General features: G+C 57.0%; 7 protein-coding genes across 7 annotated transcripts; 4 read left to right on the top strand and 3 right to left on the bottom strand.

Moving 5' to 3' along the window:
- Window positions 1-198: 198 nt before the first annotated feature.
- LMH87_007011 (uncharacterized protein) lies at window positions 199-3331 on the top strand (the record flags this gene model as incomplete). The annotated part of the gene is made up of 4 exons (XM_056192034.1): window positions 199-231; window positions 289-385; window positions 441-3082; window positions 3155-3331. The coding sequence occupies 4 exons, from the start codon at window positions 199-201 to the stop codon at window positions 3329-3331; spliced, it is 2949 nt and encodes a 982-aa protein (XP_056060292.1).
- Window positions 3332-3778: 447 nt separating this feature from the next.
- Window positions 3779-5696, bottom strand: LMH87_007012 (uncharacterized protein; the record flags this gene model as incomplete). The annotated part of the gene is made up of 3 exons (XM_056192035.1): window positions 3779-5206; window positions 5268-5460; window positions 5533-5696. 3 exons carry the CDS (start codon window positions 5694-5696, stop codon window positions 3779-3781), a joined length of 1785 nt encoding a protein of 594 aa, XP_056060293.1.
- A 1133-nt stretch (window positions 5697-6829) lies between these two features.
- Window positions 6830-8331, top strand: LMH87_007013 (uncharacterized protein; the record flags this gene model as incomplete). Its single annotated transcript, XM_056192036.1, has 3 exons — window positions 6830-6931; window positions 7001-7462; window positions 7516-8331. 3 exons carry the CDS (start codon window positions 6830-6832, stop codon window positions 8329-8331), a joined length of 1380 nt encoding a protein of 459 aa, XP_056060294.1.
- A 59-nt stretch (window positions 8332-8390) lies between these two features.
- On the bottom strand, window positions 8391-9490 carry LMH87_007014 (uncharacterized protein; the record flags this gene model as incomplete). The annotated part of the gene is made up of 2 exons (XM_056192037.1): window positions 8391-9137; window positions 9200-9490. 2 exons carry the CDS (start codon window positions 9488-9490, stop codon window positions 8391-8393), a joined length of 1038 nt encoding a protein of 345 aa, XP_056060295.1.
- Window positions 9491-10069: 579 nt separating this feature from the next.
- LMH87_007015 (uncharacterized protein) lies at window positions 10070-12258 on the top strand (the record flags this gene model as incomplete). The annotated part of the gene is made up of 3 exons (XM_056192038.1): window positions 10070-10181; window positions 10241-10794; window positions 10852-12258. The coding sequence occupies 3 exons, from the start codon at window positions 10070-10072 to the stop codon at window positions 12256-12258; spliced, it is 2073 nt and encodes a 690-aa protein (XP_056060296.1).
- Window positions 12259-13575: 1317 nt separating this feature from the next.
- On the top strand, window positions 13576-15777 carry LMH87_007016 (uncharacterized protein; the record flags this gene model as incomplete). The annotated part of the gene is made up of 3 exons (XM_056192039.1): window positions 13576-13641; window positions 13887-13926; window positions 13988-15777. The coding sequence occupies 3 exons, from the start codon at window positions 13576-13578 to the stop codon at window positions 15775-15777; spliced, it is 1896 nt and encodes a 631-aa protein (XP_056060297.1).
- A 678-nt stretch (window positions 15778-16455) lies between these two features.
- Window positions 16456-18333, bottom strand: LMH87_007017 (uncharacterized protein; the record flags this gene model as incomplete). Its single annotated transcript, XM_056192040.1, has 4 exons — window positions 16456-16899; window positions 16984-17509; window positions 17568-18173; window positions 18287-18333. 4 exons carry the CDS (start codon window positions 18331-18333, stop codon window positions 16456-16458), a joined length of 1623 nt encoding a protein of 540 aa, XP_056060298.1.

Raw genomic sequence — 18333 nt, forward strand, 5'->3', positions numbered from 1 at the left:
GGCTTGCAGTAGCGTGTAGCTAACGCAGCCACCAGACCTCCAGGCAGATAAGGTAGCTCGCTCGCGCACGAGGGCTGCAATGCAATAGTTATGTGGGAGGCTCAGACTGGATCTCGTGATATTTGTCCTCCAACGTTGGAACCTGTGCTGCAACAGGTGCTGCAGTAGCCTGGTCTTGGCCATGCTTCACATCAAACAATGGCCACCATCAAGCAAATCGATGGCCGGAGTGTATGTTCCCGTGCAACTCTCACATTCCACTCTCTCAGCCACTGACCTTTGTTCAAGGTCCATCAAATCCAATCTGGCCAAGTCATCGTCGATTTGTGTTCTGTCGTAAAAGAATTGGTCGAAAACAGTGTCGATGCTGGCGCCACCACTATCGGTACTTGCTGATCGTCTTCGCTAATCTGAGCAAGCACTAACTCCATGTTCTTTAGATGTTAGATTCAAGAACCAGGGCTTAGACTCCATCGAGATCCAAGATAATGGTTCCGGTATCTCGCCAGCCAATTATGAGTCTGTGGCACTAAAGCACCATACCTCGAAGCTATCAACGTACTCGGATATTGCCAGCCTTCACACATTTGGCTTTAGAGGAGAAGCGCTGGCGTCATTATGCGCATTGTCTACCGTCACAATAACTACTTGTCTCGCCCAAGATGCACCCAAAGGTACTAAGCTTACATTTGAAGCATCTGGAAAGCTCAAGTCCACCTCCGTTCTCGCTGCCCAAAGAGGAACCACGGTTGCCATCGACACGCTGTTTCATAACTTGCCAGTTCGTCGACGGGAACTAGAGCGCAACGTCAAACGAGAATGGCATAAAGTCATTGCGCTGCTCAACCAGTATGCGTGTATCCTGACGCAGCTCAAATTCTCCGTCTCGCAGCAGCCAACCAAGGGCAAGCGAATTCTGCTCTTTTCAACCAAGGGAAACCAGACAACCAAAGACAACATCATCAACATTTTTGGTGCCAAGACAATGACAGCTTTAGTAGCTCTGGACTTGAAACTGGAAATTGTACCGACCACATCTTCTCTCAACTTGAGCACGACCGAGGCCGATGCCTCGAAAGAAATTCAAGTCCTTGGCCATGTTTCTCGGCCCGTCCATGGAGAAGGCAGGCAGACTCCGGACAGGCAAATGTTTTTCGTCAATGGGCGGCCGTGCGGGCTCCCCCAGTTTGCAAAGACTTTCAACGAAGTCTACAAGTCCTATAATTATTCGCAGTCGCCCTTCATATTCGCAGACATCCGCCTGGACACCAACATGTACGATGTAAATGTCAGTCCAGACAAACGCAGCATCCTCCTTCACGACCAAAATCATCTGCTAGACAGGCTACGCTCCGCCCTTGTTGAGCTGTTTGACCAACACGACTACACCATACCGGTTGCACAAGCGTTTTCTACCCTCAGACGGTCCACCTCCAAATCCACGACTCCTGCAGATACTTCTCCCGCGCCCACGCCAGCCCCCAAACAACAGAATCAGCGCGAAGAGGCGGATGTGTCTGACGTATCAGCTGCAGATGACCACTCCCAATCGTCTGATGAAGAACCAGAACCAGCCAAAACAGTAAAATCCCCTGTCCACGCGACACGCAACACTGGCGCTCAAAGTTTGATAAGTCGATGGGCGTCCAACTCAACGAGCTCGCCCGCGGCCAAGATACAGGTTGCGACCCCACAGACCAGCATCAGTGCCAGGTTTGGCAGACACAGTGGCGAAGTGTCGGAAAGCGCCAAAGATATTCGAGTACGCGATTTTAACGAACGATTGGCGGAACAAGCAGCAACTGCCCCGGCCGTACCGATCCCGCCGATAGAAGATGGCGGTGACGCAGAAGACCTATATTCTGCTTCTCCAGAAGCCTCTCCTGAGCCGCCTATACCAGCTACACAGCCAATGAGACTAGTGAACGATGCACCACGAACAAGAAATCCGCGAAGCCTTAAACGGGCCGTCACGGAGACAATCACAGTCACCATTGGTGATTCACCGCGAAGAAATATTATCCTCTCTCCGTCCAAGAGGCGAAAGACGGAAAGCATAGCAAGTGAGGATGATGACAATGACGACGAAGCTATGTTATCTGAAAATGAAGATACTCACCGAATTGCGTCGGCAGAAAGACATGGCAGAGAGCTTTTACAATCGCAGGATAGCGAGGAGGAAGAGGAATACTCTGAGCCTGAATCGGAACAGAGGGTGGAGCCCCAGCTGGAACTCGAACAGAATGAGGCAGTGGATGTATCCGTGCAGGGGGCTGAAGACGGCGTGGCGTCTGATGCTGAAGAGGAGGGCCCAGGAAGAGACCTTGACGAGGCAGAAGTGGCTAACAATGGCGAGGCTGTTGACGAGATCCTTGAAAAGGAGCCATCTGCAGCAGACTTGAAACGAACCACTCTATTTCAGCCGACATCGCGTCGGAAGGAGAGCACCCTGTCTTTGGCACAGCGGCTGAATGTGGACCTGGAGTTGCTCCGTGTTCATACCGACAACTACAGGACCAATGCCCTGAGAACGTCATCCGCAAACGCCGACTTGGACTCCGTACAAGACATAAGCGCCGCAGACGCCGAGTCGAGGCTGCAACTCATCATCTCCAAAGGAGATTTCGGCAAGATGCGCGTCGCCGGGCAGTTCAATATGGGATTCATCATTGCTGTCCGCCCGCGCGCCTCGAAATCACCGGCTAGCAGCGGAGACGATGCTTCCGCCGGCAGCGACGAGCTCTTCATCATCGACCAGCACGCCTCGGACGAAAAGTACAACTTTGAACGGCTGCAGAGCGCCACCGTCGTGCAGTCGCAGCGCCTGGTCCACCCCAAGACGCTCGAGCTGACGGCGCTCGAGGAGGAGATTGTCATGGAGAACCTGCCGGCCATCGAGGCCAACGGCTTCAAGATCCTCGTCGACACGTCGGGCGACACCCCCGTCGGCAGTCGCTGCATGCTGACCGCGCTGCCACTCAGCCGCGAGACGGCGTTTAGCCTCGAGGACCTCGAGGAGCTCATCGCCATCCTCGGTGACGCCGGCGGCGGCAGCGACGGGCAGATCCCGCGCCCCGCCAAGGTGCGCAAGATGTTCGCCATGCGCGCGTGCCGCAGCAGCGTCATGATTGGCAAGGCGCTGACGGCGAGCCAGATGTACGGGCTCGTGCGCCACATGGGCGAGCTCGACAAGCCGTGGAACTGCCCGCACGGCCGGCCGACGATGCGCCACCTCTGCCGGCTGCAGGCGTGGGACGAGCAGGGCTGGAAGGGCGACGCGGGGCTGACCTCGACGGCGCGTTGGCAGTCGTTTGCACAAGAGGAAGATTGATGTGTGCGTGTCTATAAGGAAATCATGGAGGACTAGAAAGTTTGCACATTTATTCGTGGTATTTGACCGCCAGATGCCCTCAGCTTGAACTGAGGCGCCAATGTCAAATTACAACAGAGTCTCTCTAAACTATATATATCTATATATATATGCAAATTCCAATGTTTAAACTAGATCCAGCCAGTAAATGCACCAAATCGAAATGAAAAGCAGCCTGTGCAATAAAAAAAAATTCAAACAATAAGCAACTTATTTTTGCGCCGTCAATAAACAAGCATATCCATATCCATGTCCATATCCCACCGCCATCCTGAAGAAAAGCTCGACAAGATCTCGCCATCATTTCGTTCCGTTTCAACCAATGTTCACGCGAGACTGCCGAAGCCCATTTCCTGCGAAACCACATGCTCAATGTCACAATGACCCCCATCTGGGGTTTTAGTCGCATCAACTGGCATACCCAATCGTGAACCTTCCACCAAGACCTTCCTCGGCGACCTTGCCGCTCACGCGACGACGCTCAGCGGCCACGGCCAGCGCGTGGTAGTCGTTGCCCGAAGAAATCTTTCTCGTGTCGCCGACCATGACGGGCGGCGTGGCGGCACGCAGCTCGCCGTAGGAGCGCGCGTAAAACTCATCGCCGGTGATGGCGGGAGGCGGACGCAGGTCGGGCTTGTTGGTCCACGGCGAGCGGTCACCCAGCCCGTGGCGGGCAGCGGACTGGTTCAAACGCTCGTTGCTGCTGCTAATCTCGGACAGGGCGCTCTTGGCGGAGAGCTTGGAGGCGGTCCAAGGGGTCGTCGGGCGGGACGACACCGGAGGAGGGCCGGCGCTGCCGCGGGTCCGAGGGCGAGCAGGAGAGGCAGGCGTCGATTTGCTGGCTGGGGGGTGCGAGCCGAGGGGGTTGGGGTGGTGGCCGTTGGCGTCGGCATTCTCGTCGTCACCATAGTCGGAGGCAGAGTCGTCTTCCTCGTCGGCATTGTAGCGCTGGTCGAGCGCAGCGTAGGACTGGGAGCCGCGGGCGTGGCGCGAGGTGTTGGCGGCCGCTATCTCGCGGTTGCGGTGGTTTGTGCGGGAGATGAGCGAGTCGGTGGGCATCCAGGTCTCGGTGAACTTGGGGGCGCGCGAGTTGGCGGCGTTGCTGGCCCGGTTGGCGACGAACTGCGGCCGGGCAGGGCTGGCATCGCCGAGCGCAATCTCCGCGTAGCTTCCTCTAGAAGAGCGCGGGACAGACATGCGGCTGCTGACCATGGACGCGGCGGAGCGAGGCGGCGGACCCGCGTTGCTGGATGCAATCTGATACTGTCTCTGGGGTAGGTTGAGCTGGGGCTCATTGTTGACGAGAGTGTCCTGCGACTGCGTGCGGGTGTGCATAAAGGGCATCGTACGGGGGTACGAGAAGCTGTCCCACGAGGCTTCGGATCGGTGCTTGGCGCTGTGAGCCGTTGACAGCCTCTTTTCGTCAGCGGTATACGTGGTGACGGAAGACTTGTTGCGCTTGTGAAACGACGGACGAGCGGTCAGGTTGGACTCCAGCGGGTTCATGTCAGGAGGCAGATCACAGATGCGCTGGAACGTGATGGCGAGCCAGAGCGACGTGAGAAACGAAGCAAGGTGCAATCCGCCGGCACCGATGATGGTGTAGTACACGGCCGGGGTCAGGTATTGGAGCAGGCTCTGATCCTGGAGGAGAGTCGCCCACGACGCCGAATCGCGGTTGGTCATGAAGGCACCGTATGCGTAAAAAGAAGCCACCGTCAGATCGAAGATTCCTGCAAAGAGCTGATATGCTGCTGTCGACCCAGGAGTTCTAGTCGTGGCCGAGCGAGAATGGTGAACGATTCCGTATAGGCAGTGAAGAGCCGCAACGCCAGACTGTCATGTAGTTAGCAAATACTGCTTGGGTAAAGGGCAAGAAAGACGAAAAGTTACTTACGACAACACGCATTATCCAAGCTGTGATGCCACTGACGTGGGTGAGCAGGATCATGAGAATCAGTATGCCGAGAGCGCCATTGAATTCCAGCACGCGGCAGAGAAGCTGCCAGCCGCGAACCCATTTGATGGCCTTTTCAGTCTTCTTCCCTAGTTGCTTGTACTCGGATCGCTGCTGCAAAGCCTCATGGGCACTGAGCTATAGGTTAGCATCGCGACATATAGAACCCCTCTATTAGTAGGGCCAATCATCCTGGTATGCGTACTCGGGATGTGTGTTGAAGGACAGAAGAGGTCCATTCTGAGGCTTGCGCTTCGGCTTGGGCTCCCAGCTGGCGCGGGTGATGGCTTTGGGATCAAAGGTCGAGACCGGAAAGCGCGAGTCCTCGCTGGCTGTCGCCGAGTACATGTAGGGCGCGCCCGGCGCCATTCTATAGGAATGAAGTAAAGAAAACGCCAATCAGATGGCCTTGCCCCTAATCGTGGAATCGATACTCTGGAATGCTAGATCTCCAACCGTTGACAGTCTGCGGGGAGACGGCGGGCGAAACAATTGGGCGTTGGAATGTTTTCTAAAAGAGGAAGAAGAGCTGGAATGACTTTGACTCTCCGAGGATAGGGCTCGCCAGCGGGGGCTTGTCCCAAACAGTGGACAGGTTTTTTGCTTCCGAGAGTGTCTTTCTTGTCAGCCGCTCAGGTGGACCATTCAGCAGCCGTTTCCTTGTCAAAGCGTCATACGTGCAAGCATTGTTCTTTTGTCGTGCCATGGCTTGCGGCGGGCGGTTGTCGTGGTGGCCGTTACCACAGCAACGGTAGCCTTTTGCGGCCACCGGAGCTCTGGTGGACCGCTGGGTCTCGTCTCTGGACCGGCTTGCCGGCGGCCGAGCTTTTATTAGTGCCGGGTATCAGAGCCCAAACTACAATTAGTATTCGAATCGATATGCGGTACTGGTACTTTGTAATCCAGACCGTCTCGTATTTCGTCTCGCGCTCTACTCGCAGACTTGCTCCGTCTATCCTCAATCCTCTCGGAGCGCAGTCCAAGCCTGTACTGCATTTATGACCGACAATCTCGGCCGGGGCTGAAAGCTCAAATGCAATACATTTTCCACTGGAGGATGAAATGCAACCGCCGGAATGTGTTTCCAAGTCGTGAAACGAGTAATCAGCAAAAGAAAAACGAAATCAGGAAACACATATTGCATCCTCAATCTCGAGTACTGACAATCACCCCTACAGCGTCCCCTGTAAAATAGTGTCCACAGCGGCAAGTTGGCTTACATAATGTGCAACCTGCGTCTCCGGTTCTTCGGGACGAGCCGATTAAATCCGCGCTCGTGCGAGTAATGAAAAAACCAAACTGCATCTTCCAATGATGAAGCTGCCAATTGTAAGCTCATCATGATGAATGCGAAGCGAATATGGCGCCCTGCGCGCCTTTGCTATCGCTGTTGTGTGCTGCACCGATATGCCTCCAGCCTGGCGCCGCGGTCGGCCGCCGCTCCCTTTCGACTCGCTGTAGTAGGATCCGGCCCGGCTGGGTTCTACACGGCATATAGAGTCATGAACAAGATTCCAAATGTGCAAGTCGACATGTACGAGGCCTTGCCCGTGCCATTCGGCCTGGTGCGTCATGGCGTAGCCCCAGATCATCCAGAAGTCAAAGTGAGTCCTGTCCGATGAGTATGCAGCGCAGACATTTGCTCTATGCAGAATACTTACGTACCGCTGCAGAACTGTCAGGATAAATTCGAAGAAATTGCTTCGTCTCCGAATTTCCGATTTCTCGGCAATGTCGCCGTGGGGTCAACTTCGGAGCCATCCTCGCCAGACCAGTGTCGCATCGAGCTTCAGCAGCTCCTGCGCAACTACGACTCGGTATTGCTCGCCTATGGAGCTTCCGAAGATAAGAAGCTGGGGATTCCGGGAGAGTCTACCCTCAAAGGCATCTACTCTGCTAGGCAATTTGTCGGGTGGTACAATGGTCTGCCAGACTGCGCCAGTCTGGAGCCAGATCTCAGCGGTGACGAAGCCGTCGTCATTGGCCAAGGCAATGTCGCACTTGACGTAGCGCGAATGCTGCTGGAAGATGTCGATGTGCTTCGAAAAACAGACATTACACAACATGCCCTCGAGCAACTAGCGCGAAGCAAGATCAAGAGAGTGCATGTTGTCGGGCGCCGAGGCCCGATGCAGGTATGCACAGGCGTTGCTGACGGAGCGACTTACCAAGTTAACAATTTTCACAGGCAGCATTCACAATAAAGGAAGTGCGCGAGCTTATGAAGCTACCAAAAGTTGCCTTTCATCCCGTGAACAGAGAGCTTATACCCGAAGACCTCAAGTCGCTCCCCAGGGCTCAAAAGCGACTGGTGGAGGTTGTCGTCAAGGGCACGACAACAAAACCCGACGATACGCCGCTGTCTTGGTCTCTCGATAGCTGTCTGGCGCCGAAGCACTTTTTGGCACACACAGAAGACGCTACTCGGGTCGCCAGCACTGAATTTGACACCACTTCACTGCATTCCCCATTTGATCCCAGGTCCCAAGTCACTACAGGCAGCGAGACAGTCATTCTGCCGTCCGATGTAGTATTTCGCTCTGTTGGCTACAAGTCCACGGCACTGGACGGCTTTGCGGAAGCAGGAATTCAATTTGACGTGTGCCGTGGCATAGTTGACAATGACGGACACGGTCGCGTCACGCGCCTTGTCTCAAACGACGATGCTGAAAGAGTCAGACAGCAGGTCTCTGGCCTCTACTGTGCTGGATGGGTCAAGCTTGGTCCGACAGGCGTTATTGCGTCTACCATGAATGACGCATTTGCCACTGGCGATGCGATTGCCAGTGACTGGCTCACTGGCGCAGCGTTCCTGCAATCCAGAAACACAGCCGCTGGTTGGGAAGGTATACGCGGCGAGGCTGGTACTGTCAACGCAGACAAGGCCATCAGTTGGGATAGCTGGCGACAAATAAACAAAGTGGAAAAGGAAAAGGGCAGCTCCAAGGGCAAGGAGAGGGAAAAGTTCACAAGCGTGACGCAAATGCTATCCGTCATCAACTGAACAGGAAGGAAAATTTATTGTATCATAAAACGCTTTTACATTGCTGTATCATATAAAATCTACGAGCTCTTCACCTTCTCAGTAAGCTCAGGCACCTTCTCAAACAGATCTCCAACCAGGCCAACATCGGCAACCTGGAAGATGGGGGCATCGGCATCCTTGTTAATGGCAGCAATAACCTTGCTGTCCTTCATACCAGCAAGATGCTGGATGGCGCCAGAGATACCGACAGCGAGGTACATCTCGGGGGCAACGACCTTGCCAGTCTGGCCAACCTGGAGACTGTTGTCGGCGTAGCCACTGTCGACAGCGGCGCGCGAAGCACCAACGGCGGCGCCGAGAGCGTCGGCGAGGGGCAGCATAATTCTGTCAAACTCTTCCTTGGACTTGAGACCGCGGCCGCCGGAGACGACCTTGCCAGCCGTGGACAGATCAGGGCGATCGGACTTGGCGAGGTCTTCCGATACCCATTCGGCGGTAGCTTCGGCCTTGGGATCAACACCCTCCTCAATGGCAGCAGAGCCGGAGCCAGGGGTGGCGGCGGCAAAAGAAGTGCCTCGGACGGTCAGGACCTTGATTGCGTCGGAGGACTCGACGGTAGCAATGGCGTTGCCGGCGTAGATGGGTCGGACAAAGGTCTTTTCGTCTTGGATAGAAGTGACGTCGGAGATTTGTTGCGAGTCCAGCAGAGCAGAGACGCGGGGCAGCACACCCTTGGCAAAAGCCGAGTTGGCAGCAATGACGTGTGTGTATCCTCCCTTCTTGATGTTTTCGACGAGCAGAGGAGCGTAGTTCTCGGGGAGGCCCTAGCATCGCGACTGTTAACTTCCCTAACCCGCGATTACCCAATGCAAAAAAATGGGCATACCTTTTCGTAGGCGGCATTGTCGACGATAATAATCTTCTCGACGCCGTCAACCTTGGCGGCCTGCTCAGCGGCGCTCTTGACGCTGCCGCCGGCCAGGAAGCCGTGGACGCTGCCGCCAATGGCCTTGGCCGCAGTCACGGCGCTCAAGGAACCAGCGCTGAGCTGGCCCTCGCGCTGCTCCAGGATCGCAAGAGCAGAGAGCAGACGCTGGTGGGCATAGGCATTGAGTGATACTCGGCCAATGGCTGCCGCGGCAGGCCTGGCCACAGCTCGTCGGGCGGCGGAAAACATTGCGAAGTGCTCGTGGTGGGTTTGTCTTGGGGATGCAGTGGCGGCGTCACCAAAGAGCTGTTTAAGTCGAAGGCCGCCCGGCTGGCAGCGGGCCGAGCATGAGAGCGACGGGCGTACAGCTACCGCGACCGGGCGGAGAGAACGGCGAGTCACGTGCGACTATACATACAAACCCGAGTCCTTCCGCCAGAAAAATAAATGGAGACGCCAGAGACGGCCCAGGTTGAGAACGACCTCGAACCAGTTCACGTGACAGATTCTGTGCACAAACCACGTGACAGAATCTCCCCCTGCTTGCAGCCAGCAGCGGCCAGGTGGACGGTCGTTGCCATGCACCACGATCTCGTCGCGCCAAAATTTCCCATCACGACGCGACGCTAGGCTGCGCATCTCATCGATTTCGCAGCGCCAATCGCAATTCCAGCTTAAAGAGGCATCGCCGCTGTGCTTTTACACCCGTGTTGGAGTTTTTCTAGATAAAGTCGACGCCACGCGACGCGACTTTTCCTGCCTACTCGCTTCTACCCCGACCCGCAACGACAGCTCCCTTGTTGCGACAACCGTCTTCATCTCACAACCATGGAAGGCGCCGCGGCGTTTGGGTCTCCCAGTAACGGGGAGTCCCCCAACGGCAACCCTATTCTTGCACAACCTCCTTTGGAAGGAGAGAACTCTGCAGGTGCTGGTCAAGGTACCGTGTCTCCTGCTGAAGCTCCTATACCCACACGGCATCAAACTAACGTCATCTAGCCGACGTGCAAATGTCGGAAACCGGCGCGCAAGAAGCAACCATTAAGCAAGATAGCTCCACGCCCAACCCTGCCGCCGCGTCCGAGAACCCGCTTGATGCGCCTGTAGCCCCGGCCGCTGCCACCACCGCCCAGCCCGACGAAGAGATGGGCGACGCGCCAACAGAGGCCAAGGAAGGGGGTGAGACTGGTGCTGGTGCTGCCGAAACTGAAGGTCAAGAGACCAAGTCAAAGGAGACTATCGAGTCCGCGGCTCGCGATCACCTCATCTCGCAGGCTCATGCCATCGTTCTCCCCAGCTACTCGACCTGGTTCGACATGAACGCCATCCACGAGATTGAGCGCAAGGCCATGTCCGAGTTCTTCAACAACCGCAACCGAAGCAAAACCCCGGCTGTGTATAAAGACTACCGCGATTTTATGATCAACACCTACCGCCTCAACCCTGTCGAATACCTCACCGTCACTGCCTGCCGCAGAAACTTGGCAGGTGATGTTTGCGCCATTATGCGTGTGCATGCTTTCCTCGAGCAGTGGGGTTTGATCAATTACCAGGTACGATTTACTCTTGACCTATTTATTCTATGAGCGTGTAGCTGACTGAGATATCAGGTCGATGCCGAGCAGCGCCCATCACCTGTGGGCCCGCCTTTTACTGGCCATTTCAAGATTATCTGCGACACGCCTCGCGGTCTGCAACCCTGGCAGCCGTCTGCTGATCCTATTGTGCTCGAGGGCAAGAAGAATGCCGACACTGAAAGCAAGGCAACCGCGGCCGCACCCTCCAAGGGCGACCTCAACCTGGAGATCGGACGCAACATCTACGAAGCCAACGCCAAGGGAACCACCGTCAGTAAGATTGAATCTGGTGCGAACGGCGAATCTGCTGCCACAAACGGTGTGACTGGCTCGCCCGACCTCACCAAGACCCCGATCGCCAAGGTCAATTGCCACCAGTGTGGCAACGACTGCACTCGCGTCTACTACCATAGCAACCAGACAGATGCCAGTACAAAGGGCAAGTTTGATCTGTGCCCCAGCTGCTTCACCGAGGGCCGTCTGCCCGCCAACCACACCGCTAGCATGTATGCCAAGGTTGAGAACCCTACGTACACTGCGACCGTTGACCGCGATGCTCCCTGGACCGACGCTGAGACCTTGAGGCTCCTTGAGGGACTCGAGCGATTCGATGATGACTGGGGTGAGATTGCCGAGCATGTTGGCACACGTACAAGAGAGGAGTGCGTGCTGCAGTTCCTGCAGCTGGACATTGAGGAGAAGTACCTTGACGCGGAGACACAACCAAATGCCCCATCTGGCCTCTCTCTGCTAGGATCCCAGGGTGGCCAGCTACCTTTCAGCCAAGTGGACAACCCCGTCATGTCGGTTGTTGGCTTCCTCGCGAGCCTTGCTGATCCCGCCAGCACTGCTGCCGCTGCCAACAAGTCTGCGGAAGCCCTGAAGCGCAATCTTCGCAAGCAGCTGGATGGAAGCAAGACTGCCACCAACGGCGGCAGTGCCGAGGCTGGAGACGACAAGGAGAAGAACGAGTCGATGGATCTGGACGTCCGTAAGGAGGACCCCAGCACCAAGCAGTCGAAGAGCGCCGAGTTGGCATCTATCCCGCTGGCTTCGATGGGAGCTCGCGCGGCCGCGTTTGCTTCCCACGAGGAGCGTGAGATGACGCGCCTGATCTCTGCGGCGACCAACGTCATGCTGCAGAAGCTGGAACTGAAGCTCCAATACTTTGGCGAGCTGGAGGCTGTTCTCCGTGAGGAGCGCCGAGAGCTTGAGCGGGGCCGTCAACAACTATTTTTGGACCGCCTTGCGTTCCGTAAGCGTGTGCGGGAGGTGCAGGACGGCCTGCAGGCGGCGGCGGAAGCCGGGGGCGAGCAGGCTGCACGCCTGGCGCAAGACGCCATGCGGGACGGCGACTCGCTTGGATTCCAGGCGGTGCCGGCCGGGGCCGGTATGCAGCCCCCGAGCGCGGAGGGCGCAGTCAAGTCATTCGAGGCGTAATAAGTATGACATAAAAAATAATACCAAAGAGCGGCGTCTGGATTTACAGGGTATTGGAGAGTAGGAGATTTCGCTAGGATCGCGTGGAAGCAAAAGGAAGATTGGTACAAATATTGGGCAGCGACAGGATAATGCTGCTGAGTGGTCAGAGGAAAGATTGGCAGAGAGTGAGCCGCAACGGCGCGTAAGCTTGTTTATTTTACATGTAGTAGTACTGGTTTTGGAGTTTCTGGGCTCAATGACATGAACTTTGTTTTGCTAAAAGCTGCTTGGTTGGTTGCTTGTCGCGTGTGAATTGGAATGGCTGCTTGTGAATGATTCACAGATGTCAGGTCAGCGCAGCTGGCTCACCAAGTTTGTTACACCCAGCAGTATGTCTGCATTGAGCGTGTGAAATACGGATTGCGACGCCGACCTATTAGTTATACTGGGGAAGGCAAACAATGGAGGGCCGACCGGAGAGATGGGCCAGGAGAGCAAAAGTCCGTACGTGGTCATGATGGGGATGGGGATGGAGGCTAGCGCGAGATGAGATGGTGATGGTGGCAGGGGATTGCGGAGTGAGGGCAACGGTCGAGTCGGCTGAGCGTGTTTAATAAGATATGAGGTAATGGCATTGCCTATCCGTACATGCGATTGGGACATTCGTGTGTTCAGTGGAGATGTTTGTCTTGAGGTGTTTTCTGGAACATGTCGGCTGTCTGGTGGTGGTGGTGGTCGGTGGTCGGTGGTCAAGTGGTTCAAGTGGTGTTCGGGCCAGAGGAAGTGGATTGTTACTGCGGAGCACGCCGGGGCCCTACGGGGGAGGCTACGGGGCAGTTCTGGGGGGAATGATGGGGGGCGTTTGGTGGGATGAGTGCCTGTAACAGGCGCTGGGCCTCGGTGGTGTCGCTTGTCTCTGTACCTACAGTGGACTGGCTGCCTGGTCTCTGTCTTGGGGTACACAGGGTCAGCGGCGGAACGAGGCCAGCACTCAGGTACCCTGAAACCCGGAACCGCCAGTTGACCTCGGCTGTCATGGAGCTGGCCGGTCCAAGCAGATGGGTCTCCCCGGCAGCCACGGGCCAATCGCCCGCTAAAAAGAGCCAGAGAGAGACACAGAGACGGCCACGACCACCCACTGTGGCCTGCCAGGCATGTGGCTCGGCTCGCTCGCCCCGGCTTTACTGAGAGCATGGTAGCCAGCCAGCCCAGGTTCAAACTCTCCGTCACAGGCGATTTGCACGAGATTGAAATCCCTCCCGTCCCCAAGCTAGGCCACCACACCTCACCTTCGTCTTCTCTCTTCCTTTCTGCAACACGTGAAAGCCATTGGCCATGTTGACGTCTATCCGCAACCAAGGATTGAGGAACAGCTTCCGCAGACTAGCCACTACACCTACGGTTCGTACAGCCATCTCACCCTCCTCTGCCTCTCTGCCCGCCGAACGCGCGACCGTCCCGTTCGGCTATCTGCGAATCGAGCCCCCCAAACTTTAGTTCAACTGCAGTTTTGCAAGTTTGACCAAATTGCTTTCGCAATAGCTTGTTGAAACGCAGACAAGAATCGCCAGTCGCCGCGCTCACCATCACCGCTCGCTTCCCGTTCCATGTCAGCTGCTGACCGCGATATTGCGCACACTAAACAGACTCTCACAATGGCCCGAGGAAAGCACACTTTGCCGCAAGGTATGTCCAATGACAATAATATTGCCCAACACTCGCCAATGTTACTAACGTCTACTCGCAGGCTACGTCGAGGACGCCTCCAAGGGTGCCATGCTGCGATTCCAAGACTCGCTGCCCCGCCTGCCCGTCCCGACGCTCGAGGAGACGGCCAGCAGATACCTCAAGAGCCTGCGCCCACTGCTGACCCCCGCCGAGCTCAAGAACACCGAGGCCGCCGTCCAGGAGTTTGTCCAGCCCGGCGGCGTCGGCAGCAAGCTGCAGGAGAAGCTGCAGGCCAAGGCCGCCGACTCCAAGACCAAGAACTGGATCTATGAGTGGTGGAACGATGCCGCCTACCTCACCTACCGCGACCCCGTCGTGCCCTACGTGAGCTACTTCTACTCGCACCGCGACGACCGCAAGCGTCGCGACCCCGCCAAGCGCGCCGCCGCCATCTCCTCGGCCGTCCTCGAGTTCAAGAAGATGGTCGACGAGGGCTCCCTCGAGCCCGAGTACATGAAGAAGCTGCCTATCTGCATGGACAGCTACAAGTGGATGTTCAACTGCTCCCGCGTCGCCGCCAAGCCCGCCGATTACCCGCAAAAGTACTCGGCTGACGCCAACAAGCACATCCTCGTCATCCGCAAGAACCAGTTCTTCAAGGTCCTCCACGAGGTCAACGGCAAGCAGCTCAACCCCTCGGAGCTCGAGCAGCAGTTCCGCCGCGTCTACGAGACGGCCCAGTACGTCGCCCCCGTCGGCGCCCTGACCTCGGAGAACCGCGACGTCTGGACCGACGCCCGCGCCGTCCTCCTCGACGCCAGCCCCAAGAATAAGGCCGTCCTCGAGGCCATCGAGGGCTCGTCCTTTGTCGTCTGCCTCGACGACGCCGCCCCTGTCACCCTCGAGGAGCGCGCGCACGCCTACTGGCACGGCGACGGCGCCAACCGCTGGTACGACAAGCCCCTCCAGTTCATCGTCAACGACAACGGCACCTCGGGCTTCATGGGCGAGCACTCCATGATGGACGGCACCCCGACCCACCGCCTCAACGACTACGTCGGCGACCTCATCTTCAACAACAAGCTCGACCTCTCCGAGGCTCCCGTCCGCTCCGACCTGCCCGAACCCCAGGTTCTCCGCTTCGAGGTCACCCAGGCCGTCCAGGCCGAGATTGACCGCGCCGTCGCCGACTTCAAGCGCGTCATCGGCGAGCACCAGCTTGCCGTCCAGGCCTACCAGGGCTACGGCAAGGGCCTCATCAAGAAGTTCAAGTGCTCCCCGGACGCCTACGTCCAGATGCTCATTCAGCTCGCCTACTTTAAGATGTACGGCAAGAACCGCCCCACGTACGAGTCGGCCGCGACGCGCCGCTTCCAGCTCGGCCGCACCGAGACGTGCCGCACCCTCTCCGAGGAATCGTCCAACTGGTGCAAGGCCATGGCCGACGCCTCGGTCGACGACAAGACCCGGGTCGAGCTCTTCCACAAGGCCATCAAGGGCCACCTCGAGTACATCACCGCCGCCTCGGACGGCAAGGGCGTCGACCGCCACCTCTTTGGCCTCAAGAAGCTGCTCGAGCCCGGTCAGGAGGTCCCCGCCATCTACAAGGATGCTGCTTTCGCCTACTCGAGCTCTTGGTACATTTCCTCCTCGCAGCTGAGCTCCGAGTACTTCAACGGCTACGGATGGAGCCAGGTCATTGATGGAGGATTCGGCATCGCCTACATGATCAACGAGGACAGCATCAACTTCAACGTCGTCTCCAAGGGCCTCGGCAGCGACCGCATGAGCTACTACCTCAACGAGGCCGCCGGCGACATGCGCGAGCTCCTCGTCCCCACCCTCGAGGCTCCCAAGGCCAAGCTGTAAACTACAAACTCGCACGAATTGTTCCTCGTCCAACCGCCCCGTTCGTCTTTGCCCGGGGTTTGTTTTCTTTTTTTTTTTTTGTTATTTCCGTTTATTTCCTTTACATTTTCTCCAAGCATAGAACTTTGCATCATGATTCCAAGAGAGCGGACGGACAGGCCCTGTTTTGTTTTCTTTCTGGTTGAGCCTGGTTCTCTTCCCCGCCGCTGTGCTATGCGAACATTAGACGGAGAAGAAAAAAAGAAGTACGCATGTGATGTTGAGAGGAAAGAGAGAGAAGAAAGCTCAGTTATGTCCTCTAGTGCCGCCGCACCAATTGTTGGATAGACGTGGTGGCGCGCTGGCACAGGATGCTGGTGTCGTCTCGTTGTATTCTATATCTTTTTGTTTGATAGAAAGCAAAGTAGGAGAACAAGAAAAAACATTAGCGCCGATATTCTACGTCGATTTTATGGGCAGATCGGTGTAAAAAAAACATGACATTTCATGGCTAAGGCTTTTTGAATAATGTATACTACAAGATTCAGTCGCATGCTCCCCCACCCCCCCTCTTCCGCCCGCTCCATCTACCTATTCTTACATGACGCTCCCCAACAACAGACCGACAGATTTCTCAGTACAACCTCTTCCCACGTGAGAGTTTGCTCAGTCTTTGTTTTTTTTTTTGTTTTTGTTTTTTTAGCCAGCATGGGCCACAATCTCATTGACCAGCTCGCCCTTGTCGGCGTCGTAGTACGTGCACATCTGCGACGGCAGCGGCACCTCCCTGTAGTCGTCGTCGGCGCCGGCAATGACGTTGAGGTTGATGCCGTCCGACTTGCTGTGGAAGATTTGCGTGGCGGTGCTCTCCTTGCTAAAGTAGATTTGCGCGCCGTCGACCTGGTCCATCATGACGGTCGGGATGGTGCCGAGCACCTGCAGGGCAAAGTTTTGCGCCTTGACCACGTCGACCGTGGACACGAGCGTGTCGACGACGAGCGAGAGCCGGCTCGAGTTCTCGACCGTCACCTGGTTGGCCTTGCCGCGGACGATGATGGCCGTGTTGTTGCACCGGCTGATGAGGACCGAGTGGTTGAGCTCGGCCTGGATCTCAATCGGCGCAGCTTCCCTTTCGTAGTTTTCCTAGAGACAGTGACACGATTTTGTTAATCTAAAGAAGAGGGAGAAAAAACACGAGTACATCGAACCGAGACGAGGAGCACCTACGATGATCCATTTGTTGCCTTCAAGCACCTTCTTGGAGGGCTTCTTCATGCGCATGCTCTCGGGCTTGGGCTTCTTGCCCGGGGCAGGGCTCTTGGGGCGGTCGTTGGCGGCGGGCACGCTGGTGTTGGTGCGCAACGAGGGGTTCTTGTGCGTCATCTGGGACTTGTCGACCTTGCGCAGGCCCTTGGTGACGGCATCGCCCTTGTTGAGCTCGGAGAAGACGGCTCCGAGACCGCCACTGGACGCGGCCGGCGCGGCCGGCGCGGCATCCTCGGCCTTGATGTCGAGAACCGGCGCAGGGCCAGGTGGCGGGGGAGGCGGGGGAGGAGGAGGACCGCCAGCAGAGGGAGCTGGGGGTGCAGGCGCACCGGCGCTGGGGGCCGAGTCGAGGGCCTTGATGACGGCAGCGGCGGGCTCGCCCTTGGGGTTCCAAGGAATGCCACTGGCAAAGTACTGCTTGACGTAGTCGCGGAGCTGCTTGAATATTTGATAGAAGGACTGGATCCATTCGACCTGCTTCGGGTCCCTAACACGTATCTGTTAGCATGCATTGCGCAGCATGCAATGGTGCGCGGGAGTCATACTTGTCCTTGTGCTCCTTGATAACGCGGTTGCCAAAGAATTGGGCGGATCCGAGAAACTCTTCGACGTGGGTAAAGGGCTTGTGGCTGACGGTGACCCAGGCGAGGACCATGATGCCGTCGGCGACGGCGCTGAGCTGCGTGTACATGGCGTCAGAGCGGTTGGCCTCCTTGAGCTCGGTGACGGCCATGAGCGAGTCGTTGATGGGCTTGAGCAGGTCCTGGTACAGGGCCATGTCGGCGCCCTGCAGGTCGGGCTTGACGGACTTTGTGGTGATGAGGAGGAACTTGCGCTGGGCCTTGAAGCCGGCCATGACGTCGGCGGCCTGCTTGGCGACGAGGCCTCCGATCTCGTTGCTGCGGTTCACATAGTCGGCGACGGTCGTGTCGACAAAGGCGTCAAAGTCCTCAATGGATTCGGGCAGCTCCTCGGCGACGGGCTGCTGCTGCGGCGGCGGCGGCGGCGGCGCGGATCGGGGCGTCGTGGTAGTCGAGGCATCGGGTGTCAGCGCGGCGGAGGACGAGGTAGGCGCGGCGAGGGCGCCGACATCCTTGGGGATCTCGGTCGACGTGGCAATGTCTTCGAGGCGCGAGGTGGCCGCTTCGAGTCTGGGACGGGTGAGAGGCTGTTAGCGGAGAGCCCATCGCTACGACTAGCTGCGGACGCTGTGGCCAGAAGCGAGGAGTTGTGCATAATTTGACGGTCTCTGGAGAGTGCTTACCGCTTGATCAGCGTCGTGAGGTTGTGCATGTGGCTTGCGGCGGCCAT

This window comes from Akanthomyces muscarius, chromosome 1 (genome assembly GCF_028009165.1).
Source record: "Akanthomyces muscarius strain Ve6 chromosome 1, whole genome shotgun sequence".
In the NCBI taxonomy this organism is placed as follows: Eukaryota; Fungi; Ascomycota; class Sordariomycetes; order Hypocreales; family Cordycipitaceae; genus Akanthomyces; species Akanthomyces muscarius.